Genomic DNA, 25,222 nt, shown 5'->3' on the forward strand with positions numbered 1-25,222 from the left:
GCGATCAGTGTTGTCAATCCAAAAAAATACAAAATAACAGTACGATCGTCAAACCTACCCTTCTCTCCTCCTCCCATCAGGGGTTATTTTTAACCGAGCTTCAAAAAAATAGGAGAAGGTTCTCAATTCGTCGGGACCTTTTTTTTAAAGTTTAAATAGCGGTTTTCACCATACCCTTGCCTTGACTCAAAAGATATCAATATTATCAATTATCAAATTGTTAAAAGGTTCTTCTAACACTTGGTTTATCTTCATAATTATATTGTGGCTACCCATAGCATAGTAATCTGTGGTGCAAACAGTCGAGCTTTAAAACGCGTATACTCTGTGCGTGTGAGTGAGTTGTGTTGTGTGTGCTGCTTCTTGCTTGTGATTGCAGCTGCAAACCATGCATCTGCAGTCTGCAATAAAATTGGTATAAAATCGAAAAATGATTTAATTTATGAATTAAGATAATTTATGAACAGTAATTTCAGTGTTAACATGAAATGTTATGTGCCCATGACGAAAAAAGTACTCCAAAATGTAAATAAATCGAACGTGAACTTTTGTTTGAGTCTATCGAACTGCGAACGTTTTTTTCTATTTTGACCGTTGATTCCTATGATCAAAAACGATTTTTGGTGCTGTATTTATACCATCAGTTGTTTGTAAATACATTTATTTTCTGAGGTGCCGAAGGATTTTAGAAGAGTTGTAAAGACAAGTGGTTTGTAATGTTGTTCCGGGAGAGTGCGTGATCTAGCAAGTAAGAACAATGTCGGGAGCTACGACGCCGACGGGCACGGAAGCGCCGGCGCTGGACGACCGCGACGTCGAGCCGCGCACGCCCATGAAGCGGCTCGGCTCTACACGGAAGCTGGCCGCCTTCAACAGTGAGTTTGCACCTTTCGTATAAGCTTTGTTTTGGATCAGCACTTACCTTCTTACAATCAGGTCGGAGTCAGCAAGGGCCCAACAACGATAGTTGATATACAAACTTTGGAAAGAATAGATACACAGAAACTTTAGTTTGGTGTTTATCCAATATTTACATCACATGCTACATGAGCTAATAGTACAAATATAACTAATATTGAACATTCAGGAGCTTTAATTGGAGGTGCTGATAATATTATACTTCAACCAATTCTCTGCATATTTATTTATTTTTTAAAGTAGGTAAATGTAGTGCTCACAATTATTGAATTGTGAAATGGTTTAAGGCTACAGCTTGCAAGCAATACATTCACTCTATCTGTGGATTGTGACTGTGAAGTGGTCACATCTCACAGCTAAATGAGAGTAGAGTCATTTCTATGTGTGGTGTACCTTGTTGAGCCACTGAAACAATAAAGAAAGGTGTAAATGCTGTAAAGTCACCCTCTCCAGCAGCCTCTGAAGTATGAGTGTGGGTTCAATTACAGGCCACACTTGCCTTTATGCTTCCTAATGTAACTTTTGTAAGTTATATCTATTTACATTGGTCTTTCTCTTCTGTGATATCTATCATCATCATCATCATCATCTCAGCCATAGGACGTCCACTGCTGAACATAGGCCTCCCCCTTAGATCTCCACAGATACCTGTTGGAAGCGACCTGCATCCAGCGTCGTGGACGTCCTACGCTGCGCTTGCTAGTCCGTGGTCTCCACTCAAGCACTTTTCGACCCCATCGGCCATCCGCTCTGCGAGCAATATGGCCTGCCCATTGCCACTTCAACTTGCTAATCCGGTGGGCTATATCGGTGACTTTAGTTCGTCTACGGATCTCCTCATTTCGGATTCGATCACGTAGAGAAACCCCGAGCATAGCCCTCTCCATAGCTTGTTGAGCGACTTTGAGCTTTGAGATGAGGCCGATAGTGAGAGACCACGTTTCGGTGCCGTAAGTCATCACTGGTAACACACACTGATTGAAGACTTTCGTCTTGAGGCACTGAGGTATGTCGGACGAAAAGATATTGCGATGTTTCCCGAACGCTGCCCAGCCGAGTTGGATTCGGCGGTTGACCTCTTTCTCGAAGTTGGACCTACCTAATATATATACTCCTCGGTCTTCTGTATAACTTGCCGCAGCGTATGGATGTGGTCTATGGTACTATAGCCTCTTCGGAAACCGGCTTGTTCGGGAGGCTGGAAGTCATCAAGCCTGTGTTCGAGACGGTTCGTGATAACCCTTGAAAACAGCTTATAAACATGGCTTAGAAGTGTGATGGGTCTGTAGTTCTTCAATAGGCTGTTTTTTTGAAGAGCCACACCACCCCACCCCTGCTCCATGCTTCAGGCGTTTTGCCCTCGGACAGGACGGAATTAAAGAGCTTCTGGAGGACTTTAAGTACCGGTGTTCCACCCGCTCACAGAAGCTCTGAAGTGATTCCGTTCTCACCCGGCGCCTTGTTGTTCTTAAGCTGCTTCAGGGCCATCCTAATCTCGTACAGACTGATGTCCGGGATATCTTCGGTATAATGTCGGGACAGCTTGGCTCTTGGATCTCCTGCCATATCTATACTATCCTGTATATGCCTGTGATATCTATACTAATATTATAAAGCTGAAGAGTTTGTTTGTTTGTTTGTTTGAATGCGCTAATCTCAGGAACTACTGGTCCGATTTGAAAATTACTTTCAGTGTTAGATAGCCCATTTATTGAGGAAGGCTGTAGGCTACTTTTTATCCCGGTACGGGAAGTAGTTCCCACGGGATGCGGGTGAAACCGCTGGCAGAAGCTAGTATACTTATATGTACATTTTAGTCTTCAATTACTGAATTGAGGTGAAGGAAAACATGTTGGGGAAACCTGGGTTATAAACTCTGAAGAAACTAATGCACATTGAGTAAGCGAGAGATTTAGAAATCAAATCGTGAGGTAGTCAGACCCTTGTCGGGATATAAACCATAGTTCTCTGATAATATTCTTATTTTGATGGTTGGGAAACATAAAAATTGAAAATATTATGGTTTGTACTAGATTTAATATGTGCATTCGTACACACCCCGAGGAAACTACATGCCGTGTACCGTTTACGTCCCCACTGTCCATGCCAGACACATTGGTTGAACAGGCAAACTGTGTAAGCAAACAATCTCACGCATTAGTAATATGTATGCTTGGATGAATATTGCTTGCTTGATTTTCATGTCCAAGCTCCCATAATAATAATTAATTGAGAAACTAGTGCCATCCACATATCTTACGCGCCAAATGATATTTTGCAAACCGTGTAGTGTTCGCAGTTCGTCACAAAGTATAGAAAAACGATTCATCGGTATTTCAAGGATGTTCGGACAAACGTACCTACGTGCGGCCTTACTAAGCTTAAATAACTCTCCGTTTGAGAGTATAACGTGGCACAACAGCGCTCGGCGTTTCGTCTCAGAGGCAGCTTTACATTCCGGCGCAAGGAGTAGGTACTTCCTTTGCAGCAGTCAGTTAAATGATATAATGCGACACATTAGTAATGTGTCGGTTCGTGAGCGCTTTGTTCATTGGCCACTTCCTCTGATCGCTTGAGCTGCGGCCACTGCCACCCACGCACCACTTTCAGCTTTGGTTCACCTCCCCTTCAAACTGCATGTTTGATTGCATATCCTATGTAAAGAAATGGCTTCCCGCTTTCTTTAAGTAGGTATCCTGAGTGTAGCGCCGATCGCGACTATGTTGAGGGCGGGAAGTTCTCATGGGCATCCTCGGAAGCGCGGCGTGCCGGACGCTTAGCTTACCGACTAAACCAATCCGGTGTGTTACATATTTTTATGAAATACTTTCGGCGTGAAACACTTTGGGAATAATTTTTGGATGAACTTGGGAATAACCTCAATATGGGTGTGGAAACGTGCCTGACATGACTGGAAAAAGGTACTTACGGTACCAATATAAGTATATACATACATGAGGCCGAAGACGAGAGCTCCGTTTTTTTTTTGCACCATATAGTCTCTGAAACCATTGAACTGATTTGAAACTGATTTTCACTGTTGGGAAGCTACATTAGCCCAATTCTGGCGCCCACCTCTCGCGCACTCGGATAAAATAAAAAGTAACCACATAGGTAATTAAATATATTTTTTAAATAAACCAGTGGTCAGCTGGAGTTAACCAAATACCATAATTTTCAGTTTTATGATTAGTAGATAGGTATTAATTAACTGCGTACAGAAAGAGGAAAATCTAAACAAATAATACTAATTAATTGAAATGTAGATTTAAATATGATCACACGTACACCTGGTTTTCATGGCCTTTTAAATAACAGTTACAGAATATGGATACCTACATTTAATAGTACAGTTCTCGCCAATATTGATAGCGGCTCGTAACTATTTACCAACACGTGTGGGGCCCAAACTCTAAGGGCCTCCGATGTTGGGTTTGTGGGCGGGCAGTATCGCTACCGGCTGGCACATCGTTCTTACGCCTCCTAAGAGACAACAGACCTATGAAGGCGGCGTGCGTTGTTCCATGCGCTTCTTAGAGAGAGTCAGCAAACCCCAGTTCTGAGTCTCAGTCTGACACTCCCTTACGATGTAACAACAGCGGGAGGGTATCTGATGATCTCCAAAAAAAAGAACCACCTATCCCCGCTACCAAATTAGTAAAAGAGTTTTTTACGTCTCGTTCGGTGAGCATGAGCGGAAGCATTATCCTACCCTGTTCATTTGAGTGTTGACTTGTTCAAGTGTTGGAATTTAAAAATATCTGTATTCCACAATTTCTGTGATTGAAATAAATGGTACTATGAGGTGAGACGGATGTGAACTGAGCAATCATTAAAAACGTACTCAGTTTTCAGGTCACGCCTGGTTAGTTTTCACTACATGATTATAAAGTTATAAATTCATACGAAGGTGTTCACGGTCACAAAGTAAGACCTTTGACACGATATAAGGATGAGTAACCAACCCAAAAGGCGCCTTCCGGTTGGTAACGCCTATCTTGGGTCATTAAACTTTTTAACTGTTGTTTTTATACACGGACTTGCAGTGACACAATTACATCAAAATCGGTAACCTAGGTAATACCTATGTTAACAGTTTTCTAATATTATTAAAATGGTTTGATAGATCAGCGGTTCCCGAATTCATTGGCGTCGGAACCCTTTTTGTTTCACCATTTTCCGGCGGAACCCTAGCTTAGGTAAGAAGTATATAGCGCACCAAAAACATACCTACCGGTATGTTTAATATGGTATACATTCAATATGGTTGGAGACATACTCAGTGGCGTAGCGTGGCAGTTTACCTCCCGGGGAAGAAGAAAATTTAGCCGCCCTTGACTGTAGGTACCTATTATGTAAATAGTTTTCAGTTCAAAGACTGACAAAGTAAACGCAAAAAGGATCTGGGTATTTTAAAGGTGCGAGCGGAGCGGACCCCTGTGATGTTTATTAATATTATAAATGCGAAAGTAACCGTCTGTTTGTCTGTCTGTTACGCTTTCACGTCTAAACAGCTGAACTGATTTTAATAAAATTTGGTACAGAGATAGAGTTGACCTTGAGAAAGAACATAGGATAGTTTTTATCATTTCATTTCATTTTATTCTTTATTGCACACTAAAAAGTAAATACAAAAAGAATGCAGACAGTTAGGGTCTATGCACACCACGTTTTTTAAACGCGCTGTCGACGCGCGTCGCCGGCGCGTTTTTATCCTGCAGAGCAGTTTGTTGTCGTTTGTATCGATACAAACGCGCGGCACCGGCGCGTCTGTATCGATACAAACGCGCGTTTGCATCGCGTCTGTATCGCTACACACGCGCGTCTGTATGTATACAGGTGTGCAAAGGTCTACAGGCTGCGTCTGACTTGCGCGCGTATCGCGTCTGTATCGCTACAAACGCGCGTCGACGGCGCGTTTAAAAAACGTGGTGTGCATAGGCCCTTATGTACAACGGCGAGCTTAACCCAGAATTGGGTTCTCTTACAGCCAACCCGGACTTTTGGAGGGTTCTCTTGGAAACGCGATATAACCGAACTCTACGTGGGCGAAGCCGCAGGCAGAAGCTAGTAGATCATATTTATTTTTATAGAAATCGCGAAAAGAACGCCGATTTCCAAACATTCTATGAAGCTATATGAACAAAATAGAAACCGACTTCACCAAGTTAACGTCAGGATCGCTGTCACTCCTCACCGATACACTCCTCTCGAAATAAGTTGCTACCAATTGCTACCCTCGTGATTTTGAAGATATTCAGCATCGGAAGGTGACAGGCGAGTGGGTAAAGAGCCAACTCTTGGGTATGAGTGCGTGGGTTCGATTCCAGGTCAGGCAAGTACCAATGCAACTTTTCTAAGTTTGTATAATGTACTTTCTAAGTAATTGTTGTAATGAATATTTTATATCAGTAATCAGTGATCGATTGGCAATGCAATCGTTAGCGGCAAACGCTGCTACAGACAGTAGCGGCGTAAGGGGGGGCGGAGGGGGCGGTCCGCCCCGGGTGCCACGTCTCGGGGGGTGCCATCTCGGTCGGCACATATCTGCAAAACCAGGATGGCAGGAGCAGAAGGGATAAGTCACTGAGGGTGCCATTCTAATCTGCAAAGCCTAGGTTCACTACCAGTCACTGCACGCTATTCAAATTTCAAACAAAACTACAACAGTGAATGCGCAAAAAGTCAAGGCGGCACAGAGACCCCTCTGGCCAGTCCGGCTGTCACCCCTCTCTTTCTTGTTTATTTTTGTTTTTACCTGATTATGAAAAAACCATTTCTCATTTCTTCTACGCTCTTTGAGTTCTCAATCTAACACAAAGTTAAAGCACCGAAGTAGCAAACTATTTCTGATTTCTTTTACGCTGTCGATTTTTAGGAGGTGGAGGACTTTTGTGCCCCAAAACTCAAAAAATTTCGTGCTCGCTGCGCTCGCCACTTTTTGACATTCCACTAGTTTTATCAAACTTGTTTGAGTATTTTTGTGTTCCAAGACTCAAAAATTTCGCGCTCGCTACGCTCGCTCATTTCAAGTAACAGTGGATTTTTCCAATTTCTGTAAGTATCACGGAGTCCCAAAAATCGAAAATTTCACGCTCGCTACGCTCGCGGCTACCTCTCCTTGCAGTGGTTTTTTCCACACTTGTTTGGGTACTTTTGTGTCCCAAAACTAACAAATTTCGCGCTCGCTGCGCTCGCGACTTTTTCACTTTACGGCGGTTTTTTTTAAATTCCTTTTGGTACTTTACTGTTAGAAAACTCAAAAATTTCGCGCTCGTTGCGCTCGCGTCTTTTTCACTTGACCCCATGGTTTTTATGCATAAACATGTTTGGGTTCTATTATGTCCCAAAACTCAAAAATTACATGCTCGCTTCGTTAGCGCTTTGAATGATTTCTAGCAAAAAGCACCATGAATGATTTCTACACGATTTTAAAGTAGGTACTTTAATTTACAATTTTAGTCCGTGTTTATATTTGGTCGTTTTTTTTGGGGGGCGCTCAATAGGTAGTCCGCCCCGGGTGCCACCCGATGCTACGCCGCCACTGGCTACAGAGTTAATGTGGCTGGGGTGGCTGGAGGCGGGCGCCTGCCGATGACATACGCGCCACATGTGCTGCGCAACTGTCGAGCTGCCTACTTACATGTTTCTTACACTTCCTGCTCTAGTTCAATCCGCCGGTTCACAGAATCACATCAATGGTACCTTATATCTCAACTTTTTACATTTTCCTAATCAAGAGTAATCTTTTGCAAAGAAATGGTGTTTATTTTTGTTAAACATGCATTTTTGTCCAGCTTGTGACGGTCTTAAAGGTCCCTGTTCTTGTAACTCTTCCACTGGTATAATTGAGCTTGGCAGCTTTACTATTACAATAATAATACTTATGCTAATATGAGACTACATGAGGAGTAGCTCCATTACTTGAGGACACACTTCACAATACATTTAATGTGGCTCGCGTCACTGAATGCCTATTGAATATGTAGCGCAATTTGTATTGTTTTAACCGAAAATGTTAACCATAAGTAACAATATGATGATTAATAGCGTAGACTTCCTCGTGTGAGGTTATTATTTATAACGTTATACTAGATATGTGTTCGCTGATTTATCTATAAGTACTGTTATTATAAAGAGGAAAAATTTGTATTCTGCGAGTAACAGACTGTATTTTATCCCGGTACGGACAGTAGTTCCCACAGGACGCGAGTGAAACCACGGGAAAACGGCTAGAACGATTAAGTTGACTCATACACTATCAATTGTTTTCGTGCAACAATATCGACATGCGTGGCTCTCGCGGTTTGAAATCTTATGGCCATGGTGGCTCCTAATTTACAATAATTCCACATTATCTACTCTAACTGCAAAACACAAAAGGGATAGATTTATATTTCTATAATAACTGCTGGGTCGAGTTCAGAAATTCTCTCAACATTGGAATCCCTGTTTTAGTAACTAGGCTATACATGCAGTTATGAGAAGTAGTTATCCTATATCCTCCGGAAGCGAGTAAAACTGCGAAAGAGTTGTAGTACCTACGGTATAATTTATTGCATGACTCTTTTGGCTATTCATGTGGTCAAGTTGTGAGAATCTGTCGCTGTCACTGACCATACCATATTGTGTGACCGTTACAGTGCTGATAAATAATGTCTGTTTTTCGGGATGTTTTGAATAGTATTGAAAGCGCAATACTTAAGATGCGCTAAAGCTCGTGTCTGGGCGCGATGGTGTTGTGCTATGTGTGAATCAGAGGCGGGCGGCCGGCGCCGGCGCTATATTTAGCGCGCGCCGCCTGCGCGCCGCCGCCGCCGCCGCCGGCTGCCACTGCCCTCTGTCCGCACCCCGACTCAAACTGGCTTGCTCGTACGCCAAGCATCACGCACAGAGGGCGCTGCGTGCCTACTTTCCTCTTCAATATCCTCAAACAAGCGCTATGCACAAGTTGGGATGAAAAACGTCGAAAACGAAAATTGATAGTAAATATCGTGCCCTATATCTAATGCACATGTATAACCTACCCCTACTTACCTACCGACATGCGAGAGATAGCGTGAGGGACTCAGTACTTGGGACAGCCGGGGCTGCGCCGCGCCGCCCTCTTCAAACGCCAGCGAGCCACGAGCCTCCTCGCCACACGCAACCAAATAAACTAAATTACTATCCAATCATTTTATTGATGATGATGATGTCCTCCTAGCCGATTATCAGCTACGGCGGCTGTTCTCATGTAAGGAGATTAGCCAACTGCGCAGGACATATTATAGTGCACGAGCATTTGCGCAGACACAGGTGCACTCACTATTCCTTAACTCTCATAGCCCGATGGGACGGTAATCCGACACGACCGGAGAGAGATCAGGCGCAGGACCGACTCATCATTTTATTACGATTATATTAACTTATGTTTGCTTACAATCTCTAGTATCCTCTGCTCTGTATGCCAATGGAAGAAATTACTTAGCTGTAAGAAAATAACTAATAATAATAATCTAAGAACTGACAATTAACTCTCGAACGCGTAAGTAGCTTGCATAATTATGTTTTCAGTGGGTCATGCGTCATCTACTACTTTTGACTGTAACTTCTCTTTGGATCTTTTAAAAAACCAGCCAACGGTGAGTCAGATTCCCGCACGAAGGGTTCCGAACAAGGGTTATTCCCAAGTTCGTCCACTAGTATTTCCCAAAGTGATCCACGACAAAAATATTACATTAAAAGTAGGTATCAAAGTGTTTCCCAATTTCCCCCAAAGAGTTTATGTAAAATAATTTAGTACTTATAATCACGTTACTCCACAAAATTTAATAAATACAAATATATTTCCGGGCTCGGTCGACATTTGTGTGATGAGCATGCTTGTTAGCCGTGGTCTGGGTGTTACAATATGTATTTATAAATTACTTTCCTGTAATGTCTGGACAATAATGTCTGGACACATTTTCACACACGGTCGGTTAGCCCCATGGTAAGTTATTAATTGTGTTATGGGTGCTGCTAACACAACTGATAAACTACATATAGCTGTAGCAATATGTAGCAATATACAATATATAAAAGAAAGTGAAAGATACTTTACTCATACATAACTCAAGAATGGCTGAATGTTTTTATTTCCCAATGTTCCCCACTTAAAAAAGCATCGAATTTCTACAGTATTCCATAACATCTTGCCTGGGTACGTTCATTATAAAATACATATTTATGCATCGTATGTGTTTATTCTTTTAAACGCATATACGATGAAACATTAGAAGAGCTTGAACATTAAATATCGATGGTTATTTTCAATAAACTACTAGGGAATAATAATAGAATTAGAACTAGATGCATAAGCTACTAACCTTAGCTGAATAATGATCAAGTTATTCGCTGAACCCATAAGCCACGCACACCTTTCCATGCACTCCGTCGTCCGCGCGCAATGCACTCGTGGACGACGAGCCTGGATTGCGATTGCTGTGCGGACAATAGGAGATGATACCGTCACTATGTATGGACTGACTGCCTCGTTGGTCTAGTGGTCGCAAGCGCTTCTGCTGTGTCTCGGCTTCGATTCCCGGGTCGGGCCGAAATCGCTTTGTTGGTTTTCTTAAACTTTCACTAAGCAGCCCGTAGTCTGGAAGTTGGTGATGAGTCACCCGTGCATCGGAGAGCACGTTAATGTCGGACCTGCGCCTGATCTCTCTCCGGTCGTGGCGGATTGCCGCCCCATCGGGTTTTGAGAGTGAAGGAATAGGGAGTGCACCTGTGTCTGCGCAAATGCTCATGCATTATAATATGTCTTGCGCAGCTGGCTGATCTCCTTAAATGACAACAGCCGCCGTGGCCTAAATCGGCCGTGGACGCCATTATGTATGGACTACTGTCACAAGAGCCGCAGATCTTTCTTTACACAAAAATTGCCGTTAAATAGATAGCGGATCGTGTTTATAGCGTATTCCGAACCATGATTATTGCGAATAAACAGCAGAACTGAAGCAAGTTTTAGGGGAAACTATATTGTTCGTGGGTTTTTAGTGACACTACTTCCAAGTAAGCCTAACAGAGTGCTGTGTGTAATGAATACAATAATGGAGCGGAGAGGCGTAAACAATAGCTGCGTGAGCTTCCGGCGCGCGCGCCGCCGCAATACCTAATGAGCAGCACAGCGAGCACCATCCTTCTGCGTTTTCTTGGAGCTACTAACGTTTTCCTCACGTTTCGATGATGTCCTAAACGTTAATTAGTGTCAACCAAGATGACCAGGTACAAGCAGAGCTCGGACGTTCCCTTTGGTCATCCTAGCACATGTCCGCCGTGTTTCCACTTACATTTGTTCAGAGCACGTTTGGTCGCGAATGTCGTCAGCTGGCTAGTGGCGGCTGTGGCGACCGGCTCACTGCGATTGCGCTCAAAAACGTGTTATCTCGCGCCCTACTGTGGCCCTACCAGATGTCAGATGTGCATCGCATCGGTTATATACGCTTGTATAATATTTTGGCTGAAATGAGCATGATTTATATTTGGGTCCTAAATATCAATTAACATATCAATATATTTTAATTCGTTTTGGAAACAGTTTTTTCTTTGTTGCTTATAATTATCTAACCTAACCTATCTGGTCGGCAAGGCAAGAAATTTCGTGATTCGTTGTAGCTTTGCAAAATCATTACGTCGTCAAGCGAAGTCAACCAAATATTTATTATTATACCTACTCAGTTTTCAATATTTGCTGATATACAGAAACGCGTCATCTGTGATCAAGTTTCTAGCTATCACGGTTCGTGAGATATGCCTAGTGACAGATATGGTCTCGTTTTACCTTTTGGGCGCGGAATCCTCGTAAGTATCATATCAATCAGGCCAGCCGAAGTTGTAAAGAATGACGCCGACCCCTAATTATGTATTTACAATGTATGTAAGGATAGGAGCACGACGTTGATGATTGTAGAAAAGTGTCTGAAGCAACATACTCAAACTATTGATGGATGGAAGTAATACTGACGTGAATTTCGAAACCACTGAAGTTATTTCATACAATTAGAAATCGTACGGATTTTTATTTGACATATTCATCCGTGCCTTGTACAACTTGTGTCTATGTTAATGATCAACCAACGGTATTTAAAACGTGCATTTTCGGGCTCGTGTAATGCTGATAAGTGTGGACGAAACCTCCGAGCGTTGATGATATTTTGGGCAAGACGTAACGCGATGTGGACGGGAGTTAGTGAACCGCTCGGAGGTCACGGCGGCGCGGTGACGTAGGAGGGTGGTCGCCGGAGGGCGGGGGGCGCATCCCGCGGAGGCTGCGCGCCGGAGCCCGCCAGTCGACCGCCGGCGGGCGCGAGCCGCGTCTGCGATGTTCCAGTGTATCGTGCAGCCGCGCCACGACTGGGGCCCGCCCGACCTCGCCAATGCCTTCCCCGGTACGACGCGCTGCCGGTACCATCTATTCACGGCTGCTAAAACGCTCCTCTTATAAACACATTTAACGTGTTTTGATGACTGTGCTTCCTGGAAATAAATAACTTGTTGTCTTTGCCGGAGCGGCGAAGCTCGGCGCGGCCTCATGTGAAACTGTTATTGTTGCCGTGCATTGTGTTACTTGCGTGAGAACACGCCGCTAGCTTCACTTCTATAGTATTGAGATTATTTTAAACATACCTGTATCATTTACTGCAGTAGAGGTTGGACCCTTTAAAACCAATACAAAGGGCATCTTAAACACGGGCAGGTAGCTGTTTATGATAAAGCGGAATATTCCGAAGGGTTTCATGAAAATTGATACTTGGTTCACAAAGCTGCATAATAATATGGAGTGCGTAATGCAGCCGGCGGTGCAGCGAGGGGCCGAGGGGCCGGCGGGACCCCTCGCGCTCGCCCTCGCCGCCAGCGTGCCCTGTGTGCGTGCACTGCACACTGCATGTATGCGCCGCTGTGTCCGGCTCGCGCGGACTGCGCTGCGACCCTTTGTTGTCCCATACCCGCTCCGCACAGACCGAGACACCCGAGCGGGCTGCCTCTACTCTACTGATTAGATACGCGCAACAGTTATTTATAAATAAACTACTCAGTAAATGCTGTCGTGTTTACACTCTGCCTGTCAATCATCACATTCATCACTCACTCTCCCTTGTAACTAATTTGCAACAATATTTTGAGTACATTAGTGCCACTTTAGCAGCTTGGTTGTTTTTTCGCGATATGAATATGAATGCAAGCTTAAAGGAAATGCTGTCAAACAGAGGACAGAAGTTATCGATGTACCTACTCAAGTATATGCCTGCCTATGCTTGGTATGCACACTTACTCTGAAAATATTAATAGTTGTGTTTATCTTTAGTTCTGGAATTGCGAATAAGAGCAACGACCGCCTCCCACACCAAAATCTTAGTTCCCATAAAAAAATTACAAAAATATGCGTGGCGTTAGGGTACCGTGCAACGGTTGCAGTTACCTACAGCTCGCAGCGGAGTAGCCGGCTAGACAAAACGTCAATACCAGAATACCTATTATCCCTCGAAATACATTACCTATACTCCTTGTTAATACATACGGCGTAATGTTAATCCAAATTAAAACCGATTAAAATGTATGGTTAATCCTTTAATATTCCTTGCTGTAACTTTAATCAGTTTTTGTTGTGGGATATACAGTTGCTTCGTAATTGTCACCAGCTGCGATTGGTTGCTACCAATTGCTTCCCTTGTGGTTTTGGAAATAATCTACAACTGAAAGTGACAGTGACAAAACTTTAGCAGTATGAATGGAATAAATGTTATGAGCGCTAGGGCCAGGGCGTAGCCCACAGGCGACGCGCAGGAACTGCACTCGGCTCCTGTGAGAAATAGACAAGGGTTGTCGCACCATAACGGCCGGGTGCGACGTAAGATGCGAGCTCAAAGTGTGAGAGAATTGATCAGGTATGCGAGTTGGAATGTAGGAAGGATGACTGGAAGAGGAAGAGAGATCTAATATAGTCTGTGAATGATGGCGGTGTTTATTTTGTCATCGATTCCTTATTTATAGTAGTGTAACATATTAGAGACGCGACTCGTGTTGCAGACATCCGGCTGCAGCTGGCGGAGCAGACGCGCGTGCTGGAGGCGCGCGCCGAGGCCACGGCGGGCGTGGCGGGCGAGCTGCACGACTACTGCCGCCGCCGCGCCGACCTCGAGCACGAGTACGCGCGCGCGCTCGACAAGCTGGCGCGCGCCGCCACCCAGCGCCACAAGGACCAGAAGCACAAGTCAGTATCCGCCGCCCACACACGGCATGGGGCCATGTCCCGCCCGGCTCATGCACTAGTGGTCTCTGCAGGCGCGAGCAGTGGGCGCTGACGGGCGCGTACGCGTGCTGGCAGGCGGCGCTGGACAGCACGCGCGCGCTGTCGCGCGACCACGCGGCGCTGGGCGAGCTGTACGGCGGGCCGCTGGCCGCGCGCCTGCAGCGCTGCGCCGAGGACGCGCTGCGCCTGCACCGCAAGTGCCGCGACATCGTGGCGGAGCGGCACGAGGAGGTGGGCGCGGCGCTGGCCGAGGCGGCGGCGGCCGGCAAGGCGCACGCGGCCGCCGCCGCCGACTGGCGCGCCGCCGCGCTCAAGCTGCGCCACGCCTACGACCAGCGCCAGCGCGTGGCCGCCGCCGACCCGCCGCGAAACAAGAAGCTCAAGGCGCTCGACAAGGAGCTCGAAAAGGTTAATCTTCACTGATTTCACCCAGTTTTTGTTCATTCTTACTGTTATCGACTTACTCTGTTATTATGACGTACGCAATTGCATGTATCGTAATAATTTCGAATTGAGAAGAGTAAAGGCAAACACGGCACGTGATCGCAGAGGCGGTCGCGGCACAGCGAGGCGCGCGTGCGGGCGCTGCGGGCGCGCGCCGACTACGTGCTGAGCTTGGAGGCCGCCAACGCCACGCTGCAGCGCTACTACCTGGACGACATCGCCGACATCATCCTGTGCATGGAGGTGGGCTTCGAGGCGGGCGTGGGGCGCTGCGTGCGCACGGCGGGCGCCGCGGAGAGTGCACGTGCTGCGGCCGCCGAGGCCGCCGCCGGCGCGCTGCGGGCCGCGGCCGACGCGCTGGACGCGCTGGGCGACCGCCAGCGCCTGCTGGACGCGCACGCCGCCGCCTTCGCGCTGCCGCGCCCGCTGCCCTACCAGGGCGCCGCGCCCGCCGTGCAGGACGCCGAGCTGCGCGACCTGCTGGCCGACGCCGCCACCGACGACGCGGCGCCCGACGCGCTGGCGCAGGAGCTGCAGGCGCGGCTGGCGCAGCTCGACGCCAGCGCGCGGCAGCTGCGCGCCGAGTGCCAGGAGAACGCCAAGACGCTCGACGCCGCCGAGGCCGAGCTCGTCAAGCAGGTGCGCCGACCTCTACCATACTATGGTTTAGTTAATTCCTTAGTGACATCCCATGATTGACTCGCGTTTGCGAGATCGATACTATCAACAGGGATGATACGAGGGCTCACTCCCGGTCTCAGAATCGGGGATCAGGTCTCCGGATCTATCACACTAAGATTTTTTTGTTAAAATGAGGCCTGTCTAGATGCAAACGTGTGAGTCGCGTTCGGTCGGGCGTGACAGAGTGTGGTGTGCGGCAGATGGAGGGCAGCGACGCGCAGTGGGACGTGAGCGGGCTGTTCGGCGCGGGCGGCGGCGTCGTGCCGCCCGGCGCGTCCGCGCCGCCCGACGAGCAGGAGGACTACTACCTGGGCAAGTTCCGCGCCTACGCCGCCAGCGCCGGGCGGCTGGCGCGGCTGGACAGCAAGGCGCTGGCGGCGCGGCGGCTGGCGGCGCCGGGCGCGGCGCCGGCGGCCCGGCGTCGCCGCCGCGGCGCGGGGCGCGGCTGCGGCGCGGGCAGTTCGCGGCGCCGCTGGAGCTGCGGCTGCCGGTGGTGCTGACGTCGTGCGTGCGGGTGATCGCGCGGTTCGGGCTGCGGCACCAGGGCGTGTTCCGCGTGTCGGGCTCGCAGCTGGAGATGCAGGCGCTGCGGGCCGCCTTCGAGCGCGGCGAGGACCCGCTGGCCGACGTGCGCGACGCCAGCGACATCAACACCGTCTGCGGCCTGCTCAAGCTCTACCTGCGCGAGGTACCGCACTACTTGCGATGAGGGTTTTCTCTCCTTTTTCTACCACCGGGTGGCGCCACGTATGCCGGACGCATACGCAGTCCAAACAGCTGTCAAATAGTATGGAATTGTAGGGTCCGAACTTATTGCTTATTGGAATTCTGTTATACTGGAAGTGTTATTGATTGTATTATGGACTACGGTCAGAATAAGGTTTCCGAACTAAAAATTGAGCTCAGAAAGAGGGTGCAAAAGTCACTGGTACTAAGGAAAAGCTCGTTGAAAAATTTGTTAACACAATATGATTTCGTTTTTTATTTACTCAACCGCAATTGTAAAACATTAATAAACTGCTTTAATTATAAAATAAAAATCACTAAAATCGTTCACTTTTCACAGTAAAGATAAGCACTTCGACAGTTACCTGGACCTGACGCTCCAGTGCTGCCACCTCGTGGACGCCATTTTAGAAAACCCTCATTATCTATAAAATCTACTCTCGAATTAAGTACTGTCTCCTTATCAGACAACTTTTGAAAAGTGTTATCGCCATGTCTGTCGGTCGGTCCGCCCCTAAAAACGGAACCAAAATGACCAGCAAAAAGCCAACAAACATAAACAATGTAGAGTAGTGATGTAATGACCCTCCAGCTAGTGCACATGTGCCGGTGTGCAGGTGCGGCCGCCGCTGCTGCCGCCGCAGCTGCAGGAGCGGCTGCTGCGCGTGGCGGCGCTGCCGGACGACGCGGCCTTCGTGCGGCGCATGCGCGACACGCTGGCCGCGCTGCCGCCGCCCGCGCTCCTCGTGCTGCGCTACCTCTTCGCCTTCCTCGCGCAGTCAGTGCCCACATATACTACCTCACGAGAGCTTCATATCTAATCCACATTTCTACTATGCTATTTAAGAAAGATAAAACATTTTTTGTTTAAAGCTTCCGTTACTACTGGACTGAATTTTTTTAATTCTATTCCCGAGTATCTATTACTATTTCAGCCTTTATATCGTCCCACTGCTTGGCACAATCCTCCTCTCACACGGAGAAGGATTGAGCATTGATCACCACGCTTGCTCAATGCGGGTTTTTGATTTCAGACTATATGTATATGTAGTCCAGGTTTCCTCAAGATGTTTTCCTTCATCTTTTTATTAGTCATTGGTGTCCAAGTTGCATCGGTACTTGCCTGAACTAGAATCGAACCCACACTTTCATACTCGAGAGGTTGGTCCTTTATCCACTAAGGCCACCACGACTTCCCCCGACTTCCCGAGTATCATCGGCTATACAGGGTTATTGGTAAAACACTAACAACCTTGCAGGACTGTATTACTAACATCATAAACTACAACTTTTGTTCTATGACTTTTTATAAAACATAATACATTTGCCAAAAACAAACCTACAAGATTTCATTGGTCTATCTGACACATTTCAACTCTATTTTGCTATAGTGATAAAATTTGCACGCCCCCACCATTTCTTCACCAACAAAAGGCCCGATCGAGACCAGTCGAGCGATTAGTCGACCTTAGAGTGTGGGGACGAGTCGAGATTATCACACATTACAATAAATTCTTTACCTACCCTACGCCTCCCGCGCACTATTCTCGTATCTAGTCATACTTTTGAATTGGTAACACGCTACGCTACGATTTCCCGCCTTTTTACGAAAAGGTAAAATAAAAAAAAACAAAATATCGTCTTCTTCACGTACTGTGTGCCTCGGTGGACAACCACTATCCCTGATGGTATGCCGGAATTGCCCGTAATCTCGTAACCGCTGTGTGGCGGCTAGCATTATTACTCAGCTAGGTGTAGGGATGTTTGGGAATCGTATGGCGTATTGGCGACAGGCTTCCGAAACATTGTCATCACATCTAGCCAGCATTCGCACCATTTCCCTGTAGGTACTCGACATTTGAATATCGATACGCCATACTGTAAAGATAATTACGTTCGCACCACCGAATTTCGCTACAAGGACACGTATGATGCGACGCGGGCGCATAAAAACGACTGACGGCCGCTCGTAAATAGGTCAAACGCTCCCCCCCCCCAGTCCCGCTCCCCTCCGCTGTCTTTTGTACTACCTACTGTTTACTGTGCTTCGCATAGACTTCGTAAATTTTAGAGCGTACACTTGAAATATTTTAATTTTTGTGTGAAAATTTTGATGAACTAAAATCTGAGAATTATTAAAAGTCATAGAACAAAAGTTTTAGTTTATGATATTAGTAATATGGTCCTGAGAGGTTGTTAGTGTTTTACCTATAACCCTGTATTGTGTTCGGTCATGAGCAGTCACGAGACGCGGATGAAACAGCTAGTTCTATATAAATATGCGTGAGATGTTCACGGTGCGGTGTCGCAGCCTGGCGGAGCACAGCGCGGAGAACATGATGGACGCGTGGAACCTCGCCATCTGCCTCGGGCCCACGCTGCTGGCGGCGTGGGGCGAGGGCGGCGCGCAGGTGGCGGCGCAGAACCTCGTCAACGAGCTCGTCAAGCGCTGCATCCTGCACCACGCGCAGCTCTTCCCGCAGGACCTCGCGCCCGACGCGCTCTACGTGCGTGAGTCAGACGCGGCCGACACACCCGCGCCCGACCCGGCCTCCGCCACACCCGCGCCCGACGAACACGACGCGCCCGACGACCTGTCGCTCTACGACATCGACGACGACACCGGTGCGTGCCACTCATTCACATCAATACTTTTGTAACACTTGCATTTCAACTTTATTATTCATTCATTATTCGCTTTTTTACTGCAAATAACTATTTATGAAACTAGTAGAACGTAAGTTGAAAAGTAGCGAGGTGAGCGCGCGAGTACAGCGGCTTGTTGTTGCAGACGACGTCAGCGACTCGGACGGCGACAGCGGCGACTGGGCGCCGCGCGAGCCCGACCTGCCGTGAGTCACCCCTTGTCTACTGACGGCCGCTTCCCGCGCCTCTACCAACACTAACTCACATTCCGACGTATTGGCCAAGTTCCATCAAAATCCATTCAGTAGTGTTAGCACGAAAGATATTCATCCCCGCATATGTACCTACATAAATCCTTAAGTACAAAGTTTCGCATGTAATATTAGTAGAACAGGGCTCTGGCAAAAGTGAAAGTAAACAGTTTCCAATAGGTATGAAGCGTGAGGCGGTGAGGCTAGTGCAATACATTGTAATGGTTTGCGTTCCGCTCGACAGCTCGGCGGCGCCGGCCGGCGACTGCGCGGCCGCCGGGCCCGCGCCGGGACTACTGCAGGTGGGCAGGGAGGGGGCATGATACACTTGCTCATATTTTATTATTTAAAATGGATTTCAATTATTTGTCTAATTAAATTACTTCCTAAAACAAAGAACAATATTTGTTTGCATGATGTTCTGTATTAGCGTTCACTATGTAACATAAGACTAGTACTAGGCAAGTAGTGCATGCGCCTGCGCATCCTTGCAGCTTTGTGGCAAAACATTCTGAATCGTCATGGAATGTTTTAATAGTATGCGAGGACTAATGAAATAAAAATATGAATGATGAAAATAATTATAATGAAAATATGGATCAAAACTGGACTTCAACGTCTAAAATCGCAGATAACATTGACTATCAGATAACTAGCTATCACCGTGTTGGTAACCAGTGGAGCGCAGCCTTATACAGGATTGCATTTTGAACAGGGGCACGATTCCGCTATTTTACTTAAACGACATACGATTCACATCCGACTGAGATCCAATCCCAACTCAATTACGATTGAAGCGTATGTGGCATTCCGCTATTTTTTCTTTTTACCCACGACGGAACGGAGCAGGTATATGCGTTTAGGGTGAGAGATGTGCGTTTGTGTGTTTGTGTGTGCGTTTGTGCAAAGTAATGTTCCCTCCTATCTTCTAAACTGTTTTTAAAACCAAATCTTCTAAACAAATCAATGTAATCTTCTAAACTGTTTTTATCTGTTTTTTATGCGGTTTTCAATAAAGGGTTTATGTTCGATGAGTTCATGTTCTTAGATAGGTGTCATGGCTGTAACTCACTAGGGGGCGCCACAATATTAGGGCAAAACAGCAAAGTAATGTTCCCACCTACCTTCTAAACTAATGATCTGATTTTGAGAGAGTTTTCAATAACTGATTTGGGTTCGATGATTTCATGTTCTTAGACAGGTGTCATGGCTGTAGCTCACCAGGGGGCGCCACAATATTAATGCTAATAATACAATGTTGCAATATAATCAAAACTTACAATTCTGTTTTCATCAGCAATGTGTTCGCGCTTAATGCATGTTCCCAAATAATAAAAAATACGCCTGTATCTCACTAGAGGGCGCTACAATATCAGCGCAAAATAATATTGCTATAACGTATTATATAGACTATTATTCGTATATGCTCTCTAAAAAGTCTGAAATAAAATTAAGTAAAATTAAAAATTTTGAAAAAACCCACGACGGTAAAAATCTTATTGAAAAAATAATAATAAAATAACTCAAAACCCCCGACTTTACCCAATTATATAGGAATAACCGTCGGGGGCTGCCTTTTCTATATGAAATTTCTTCAATTATAGTTCGGCCGTTCAGAGAATGCGTTCCTGACACCTATCAGTTAGTGACGACTAGTGATGGGCACAACATAACACTGAGTTCGTTACCGTTCCTTCAAAATGAACCGCCGCATTATTTTAAGATTATTTTCGTATTAAATTGGCGGAATCATTTGTTTCATATTTTAGTTATTTAAGTGGAAACCAAAAAAAGGTAATATTCATATAATAAAATTGTTTTATTTATTCTTTGTTACAAGTACATTGAATTGAATGTGCGTACAGAATATTAATCAGACTCCGATTTGCTTGAGGAAGTGGTGTCTTCATCATCATCTTCGCCTACATGTATAATTATATTATTATCAATAACAGAATCAATCCTGATATCTCGGTTAAACGAAAGCCGGGTAATCAAATAAAAACAGATCGAAAACACTTGAAAAACGTGGTCTATGCGCACGAAACGACAACAGACGACTGTTTTAGCGTCACAAAATGGCGGCCCATAACGCCATTTGGGGTTACCATTTTAATCTAAGTATAAAAATGCGGTTTGGTCATAGTTTTATTTTTATATTTCATAAAAGTTATAATTAAATCTTATAGTCCATTATTTTCCAATTCTTAAAAAGAAAAACAAAACGTATTATTTTATATTATAACTGTATAAGAACAGATTACGATACTTGCCTGTTATTTTTAGCACAGCACTACAAAATATAAACCGCTGACATAACCTTGTAATAGCGCAGTATAGATTTAGAAAAATATTGTTTACCAAGTTATTTGACACTCAGTTTGGACCAAAATTATAACATTCATTGATTATTGATATAATAATGTTGTTTTAAATTTATTTCATCAATTGTTAAAACGGTAAACAATCAGCAAAAAATTTTTATCGTAACTGCAACGCCATTACAAAGTTACGTCGTCAGTTCAATCGCGATGTGTCAGGAACGCATTCTCTGAACGGCCGAACTATAATTGAGTGTATTTTATGTCATCGGTAAACATCTACAATTCTTCAATAATAAAACCTATTCACGACACTAGAAATCCTTTAGCTGGTTTAATGGCAGCCCCCGACGGATATTCCTATATAATTGGGTTAAGTCGGGGGTTTTGAGTTATTTTATTATTTTTCAATAAGATTTTTACCGTCGTGGGTTTCTTCAAAATTTTTAACGTTTAAGTAAACGTTTTTACCTTTTCTGTCATTCAATAATGAATCATTTTGTCTGCAAATGATTTATGATTGCAATATTATTGTAGAGCAAACTACCGTATAGACCAAAATCACCAAAATAGCAGACCAATCGCAAACCAATCGAATGTCGTTGGAATACGATTGGTCTTATATTAAGAGCAGAATGCAATTTTGACATTATTGACTTAGGAGAATCGGGCCCCAGTCCGCAAAAAAACTGATGGTTCAGAATCAATAGCAGAACATATCTACATTACAAGTATACATGTTTTTTTCATACATTTTTATCCGCCCTATTATCAGCAAAATATACGAAAATTGTGGCCAATACGACAGTTGTGGCCATACAATCGTTTACAAAATAAACATAATTATGTCGTTATCAATTACAATTTTTTTGTACTAAAACACAACAAAATAAAAATCTACAAAACATATTTAACTATAAGTTGTCAAAGTTTGCACACTGAATGAAATGCAATTCCTTATGGTTTACCTGAAGAATATAATATATGGAATAGAATAGAAGCACGGAGCAGTGTGTCTTACTGTCCCCAGTCTGTTCATGTAAACATCTGAAATGTTTACATTCATCATTATTTTGTTTAATTTCTATAGTTTACTGACAGTTTATTTACTTGTATTTAAATATATGTATATTTTTGCTTGCCTGTTTATGTTCTATTGGGTGAGACTAGTAGATATGCGCGGCATGCATAGGTATAATCAGTCGTATGCATGTTTTATTTGTTTTAATGTGAAGTAGGTAGTTATTACAAGTTAAGGAGCGTTCGTCCCAGCTCTTCATTCCCAGTGTGTTGTGTCAGTGCATGAGTGCAGAAGTGTGAGCAGGCAGCTCAGGGCTTGTCAGACAGCGCGGGTGTGGCTCGCGCAGACCCGCGCTGCCGGCGAGGAGCTGCGCTTGCATGTGTGTGGGTAGCGCGGCGCTTGATGCCACTCGCACGCCTACAAGCTTTTACGACACAACGCCTATAGTTTTACTAATTTCTCTAAAAGGGGGAGGTTCACAATTCTGGGAGTTCTTTATATTTTATTTACCAACCAATTTGAATAATTTTATTAGTTTGGGTAAACTTCCAAAATGTTGTGAGTAAACGTCCCACTGTCATCAGGTCCAACATCCAATGATTGGACTCTTGAGATATTGAGTTCTTGGCACGCATCGGGTAAGAACACTCAAAGTGCACGTCCGAGTATACTATAAATAATATTGACGAGAATTTTCCGCTAACATGGATTATGACAGCCGTTGTAGATTCGAAAGGTACATACATACAAGAACTTGGCTGATTTTGCCTAGACACTGCAGAAGCAAGAAATTTTTGCATCAATAGCGGCAAAATTAAGAACACAGCTGCCAGCTTATTTCATCCATCTATGTGAAGTGACACCATCATCCACCTTCTTCGAGCCACGTCAGGCCATCCTGTCATCATGTTCCTTCCAGGCCGTCATCGTCAGTTCCGGTGACCCGGTCCATGCCTCCAAGCCATGCATGCTGTCTGCTAGCTTGTTGAACACATGCAAGCGAAATCAACTGCTTACTGAAGTCGGTAAAAATTGAAAAGTTCTATATATACCGAATTTAGCCGATCAGATCAGGATCCTATGACAATGAGAACATTTGGAAAGTTTACTTTTTCAAACCAAAAATGATTGTTCTAATGGGTTGGTAAACAACAGAGATATGCACAAACAAACATCCTTTTTGGAAGTTCAAGGTGAAAAATTAGATTTGTATGGTCACTCCGCAAGTTCAACTATCTCTGTAGAGTGTGATATGGGTCAGTGGGTCGTCTTAGGGATGTAATAACTGCCGCAGAGATAGCTGACCTTAATGCTCTGTGTGTAGTGCGTGTCTCTGGTAACAAGTAACACCACATTTATATTGTCAGGACGACGAGGTGACACAACCGGCCGCCGAGCCCGCCGAGCCCGCCGCGACCGCGTCCGAGCCCTGCAGGTAAACCCGCAGCCGCGCCCCTCGGCCCGCCCCCGCCCCTCCGCTACAACCCCCCTGCCCGCAGGCGCCTGGCCGAGAGCACGCCCGACCTGGTGCTGGACCTGCCCGCCCGCGCCGCGCCCGCCGACTCCGCCGACACCTTCCTGCACAACCGCGACACGCTGCGCAAGCGGCCCCGCGCCGGCCCCGCGCCCGCGCCCGCCACCCCAGCGCCCGCCACTCCAGCGCCCGCCGCCCGGCCCCCGCCGCCCCGCGCCCGCCGCCAGCCCGTGCCGGCGCGCAACACGGCGCGCGTGGCCGCCAAGTTCGCCGAGCTCACGCTGACGGGCGGCTCGCTGAAGCCGGCGCTGGCCGCCAAGCCGGCGCTGCTGCGCCGCCCCACGCCGCACCCGCAGCACGCGCCGCGCGCGCCCGCCGACGCGGCGGCTGCGGCGCCCGCCGACCCCGACGCCGCCTGCTAGCCCGGCGCTGACCTTGCAGAACGTTATCTTTACCGTGTCATTATTTTTTATACGCGCCGAGGAACGCGCTCGCACTGAGCCCCCGCCGATATTGACGCGCTGTAGTTGTAAGTAGTAGGTGCGTATTTTTTTAAGTAATTTTAGGCCTGGAATGAGGCTAACGTTCGTAGGCGCATGTAGTGGTCGCGGGCGGCCGGTGCGGCGTGTATCCGCGGCGCATTATACACTGTATCTATGGAATGTGCTCTATCTATCCTATGATAACCTCGTACTCAATAAACCAGTATTATACACAAATGACGGTATTATTTTATTAGCTGTTTGACGCATTCCTCCGACTGATCCAGGTGTACGTGTCGCAGACATTTGTTCGATCTGTGGATTTTAACATGGTCCTTTGAACAGAGCGGACATAAATCAGTGTTTTTTGATGGTGTAACCCACGGTTCATATCGGGATACCATTTTTTGAACTTCACCACGTCTGCCCAAACTGCAATATTATTATAGTTGAATATTTATTTAAACCATCGTTGTCAGATAAGTATTGGTTGTGGTTATCGCTTGAGTCTTACTTGAGCTAGTGGCGCACGTAGTCCAGTGTGCTCCGCCTTAGTGGTGTAGTGTGGGCGGGAGAGGTACGCTGCTGTGTTCGGCTTGGCGGCACCTGTTGCTGCATTGAGTTCAGCAGGAGCCGCAGTTCATGACAGTTCGTTGATGTCAAACATTTTACAACATGCGACCTTTCCATACAAGTTATAATTGAGCATTTCATGTAGTGAGCTGTTCTACGAAGAGGTTGCCGGGCCTAGGACACATACCTACATTATGCCTAGTTGGAAGTGACTGCCTATCTGACGTCCTCACCCCACTTGCCTGGGCAACCAGACCCTTAGTAAGAGTGGTTGCCAGACTACTATGACTACTTATACTGCCATAGATGTTCAAATGACAGCCGGGACCCACCAACTTAACGTCCCTTCCGAAATGCCGATCCGCGTCTTCGTACGTCTTTGTCCGCTATATAAGATTCCAACTGG

At 46.0% G+C, this 25,222-nt stretch overlaps 1 protein-coding gene across 1 annotated transcript; it reads left to right on the forward strand.

Annotated features, from left to right (window-relative positions):
* The first annotated feature begins 268 nt into the window (after positions 1 to 268).
* Positions 269 to 24,480, forward strand: LOC110381587 (rho GTPase-activating protein 4). The gene is given in 12 exon segments (XM_049844168.2): positions 269 to 875; positions 13,975 to 14,158; positions 14,230 to 14,605; positions 14,747 to 15,280; positions 15,523 to 15,751; positions 15,754 to 16,010; positions 16,666 to 16,826; positions 18,360 to 18,673; positions 18,840 to 18,900; positions 19,190 to 19,247; positions 23,655 to 23,722; positions 23,787 to 24,480. Coding segments are annotated over 12 exon segments (2,757 nt in total). The 5' UTR covers positions 269 to 757; the 3' UTR covers positions 24,184 to 24,480.
* The last annotated feature ends 742 nt before the right edge of the window (positions 24,481 to 25,222 follow it).

This window comes from Helicoverpa armigera, chromosome 16 (assembly GCF_030705265.1).
Source record: "Helicoverpa armigera isolate CAAS_96S chromosome 16, ASM3070526v1, whole genome shotgun sequence".
In the NCBI taxonomy this organism is placed as follows: Eukaryota; Metazoa; Arthropoda; class Insecta; order Lepidoptera; family Noctuidae; genus Helicoverpa; species Helicoverpa armigera.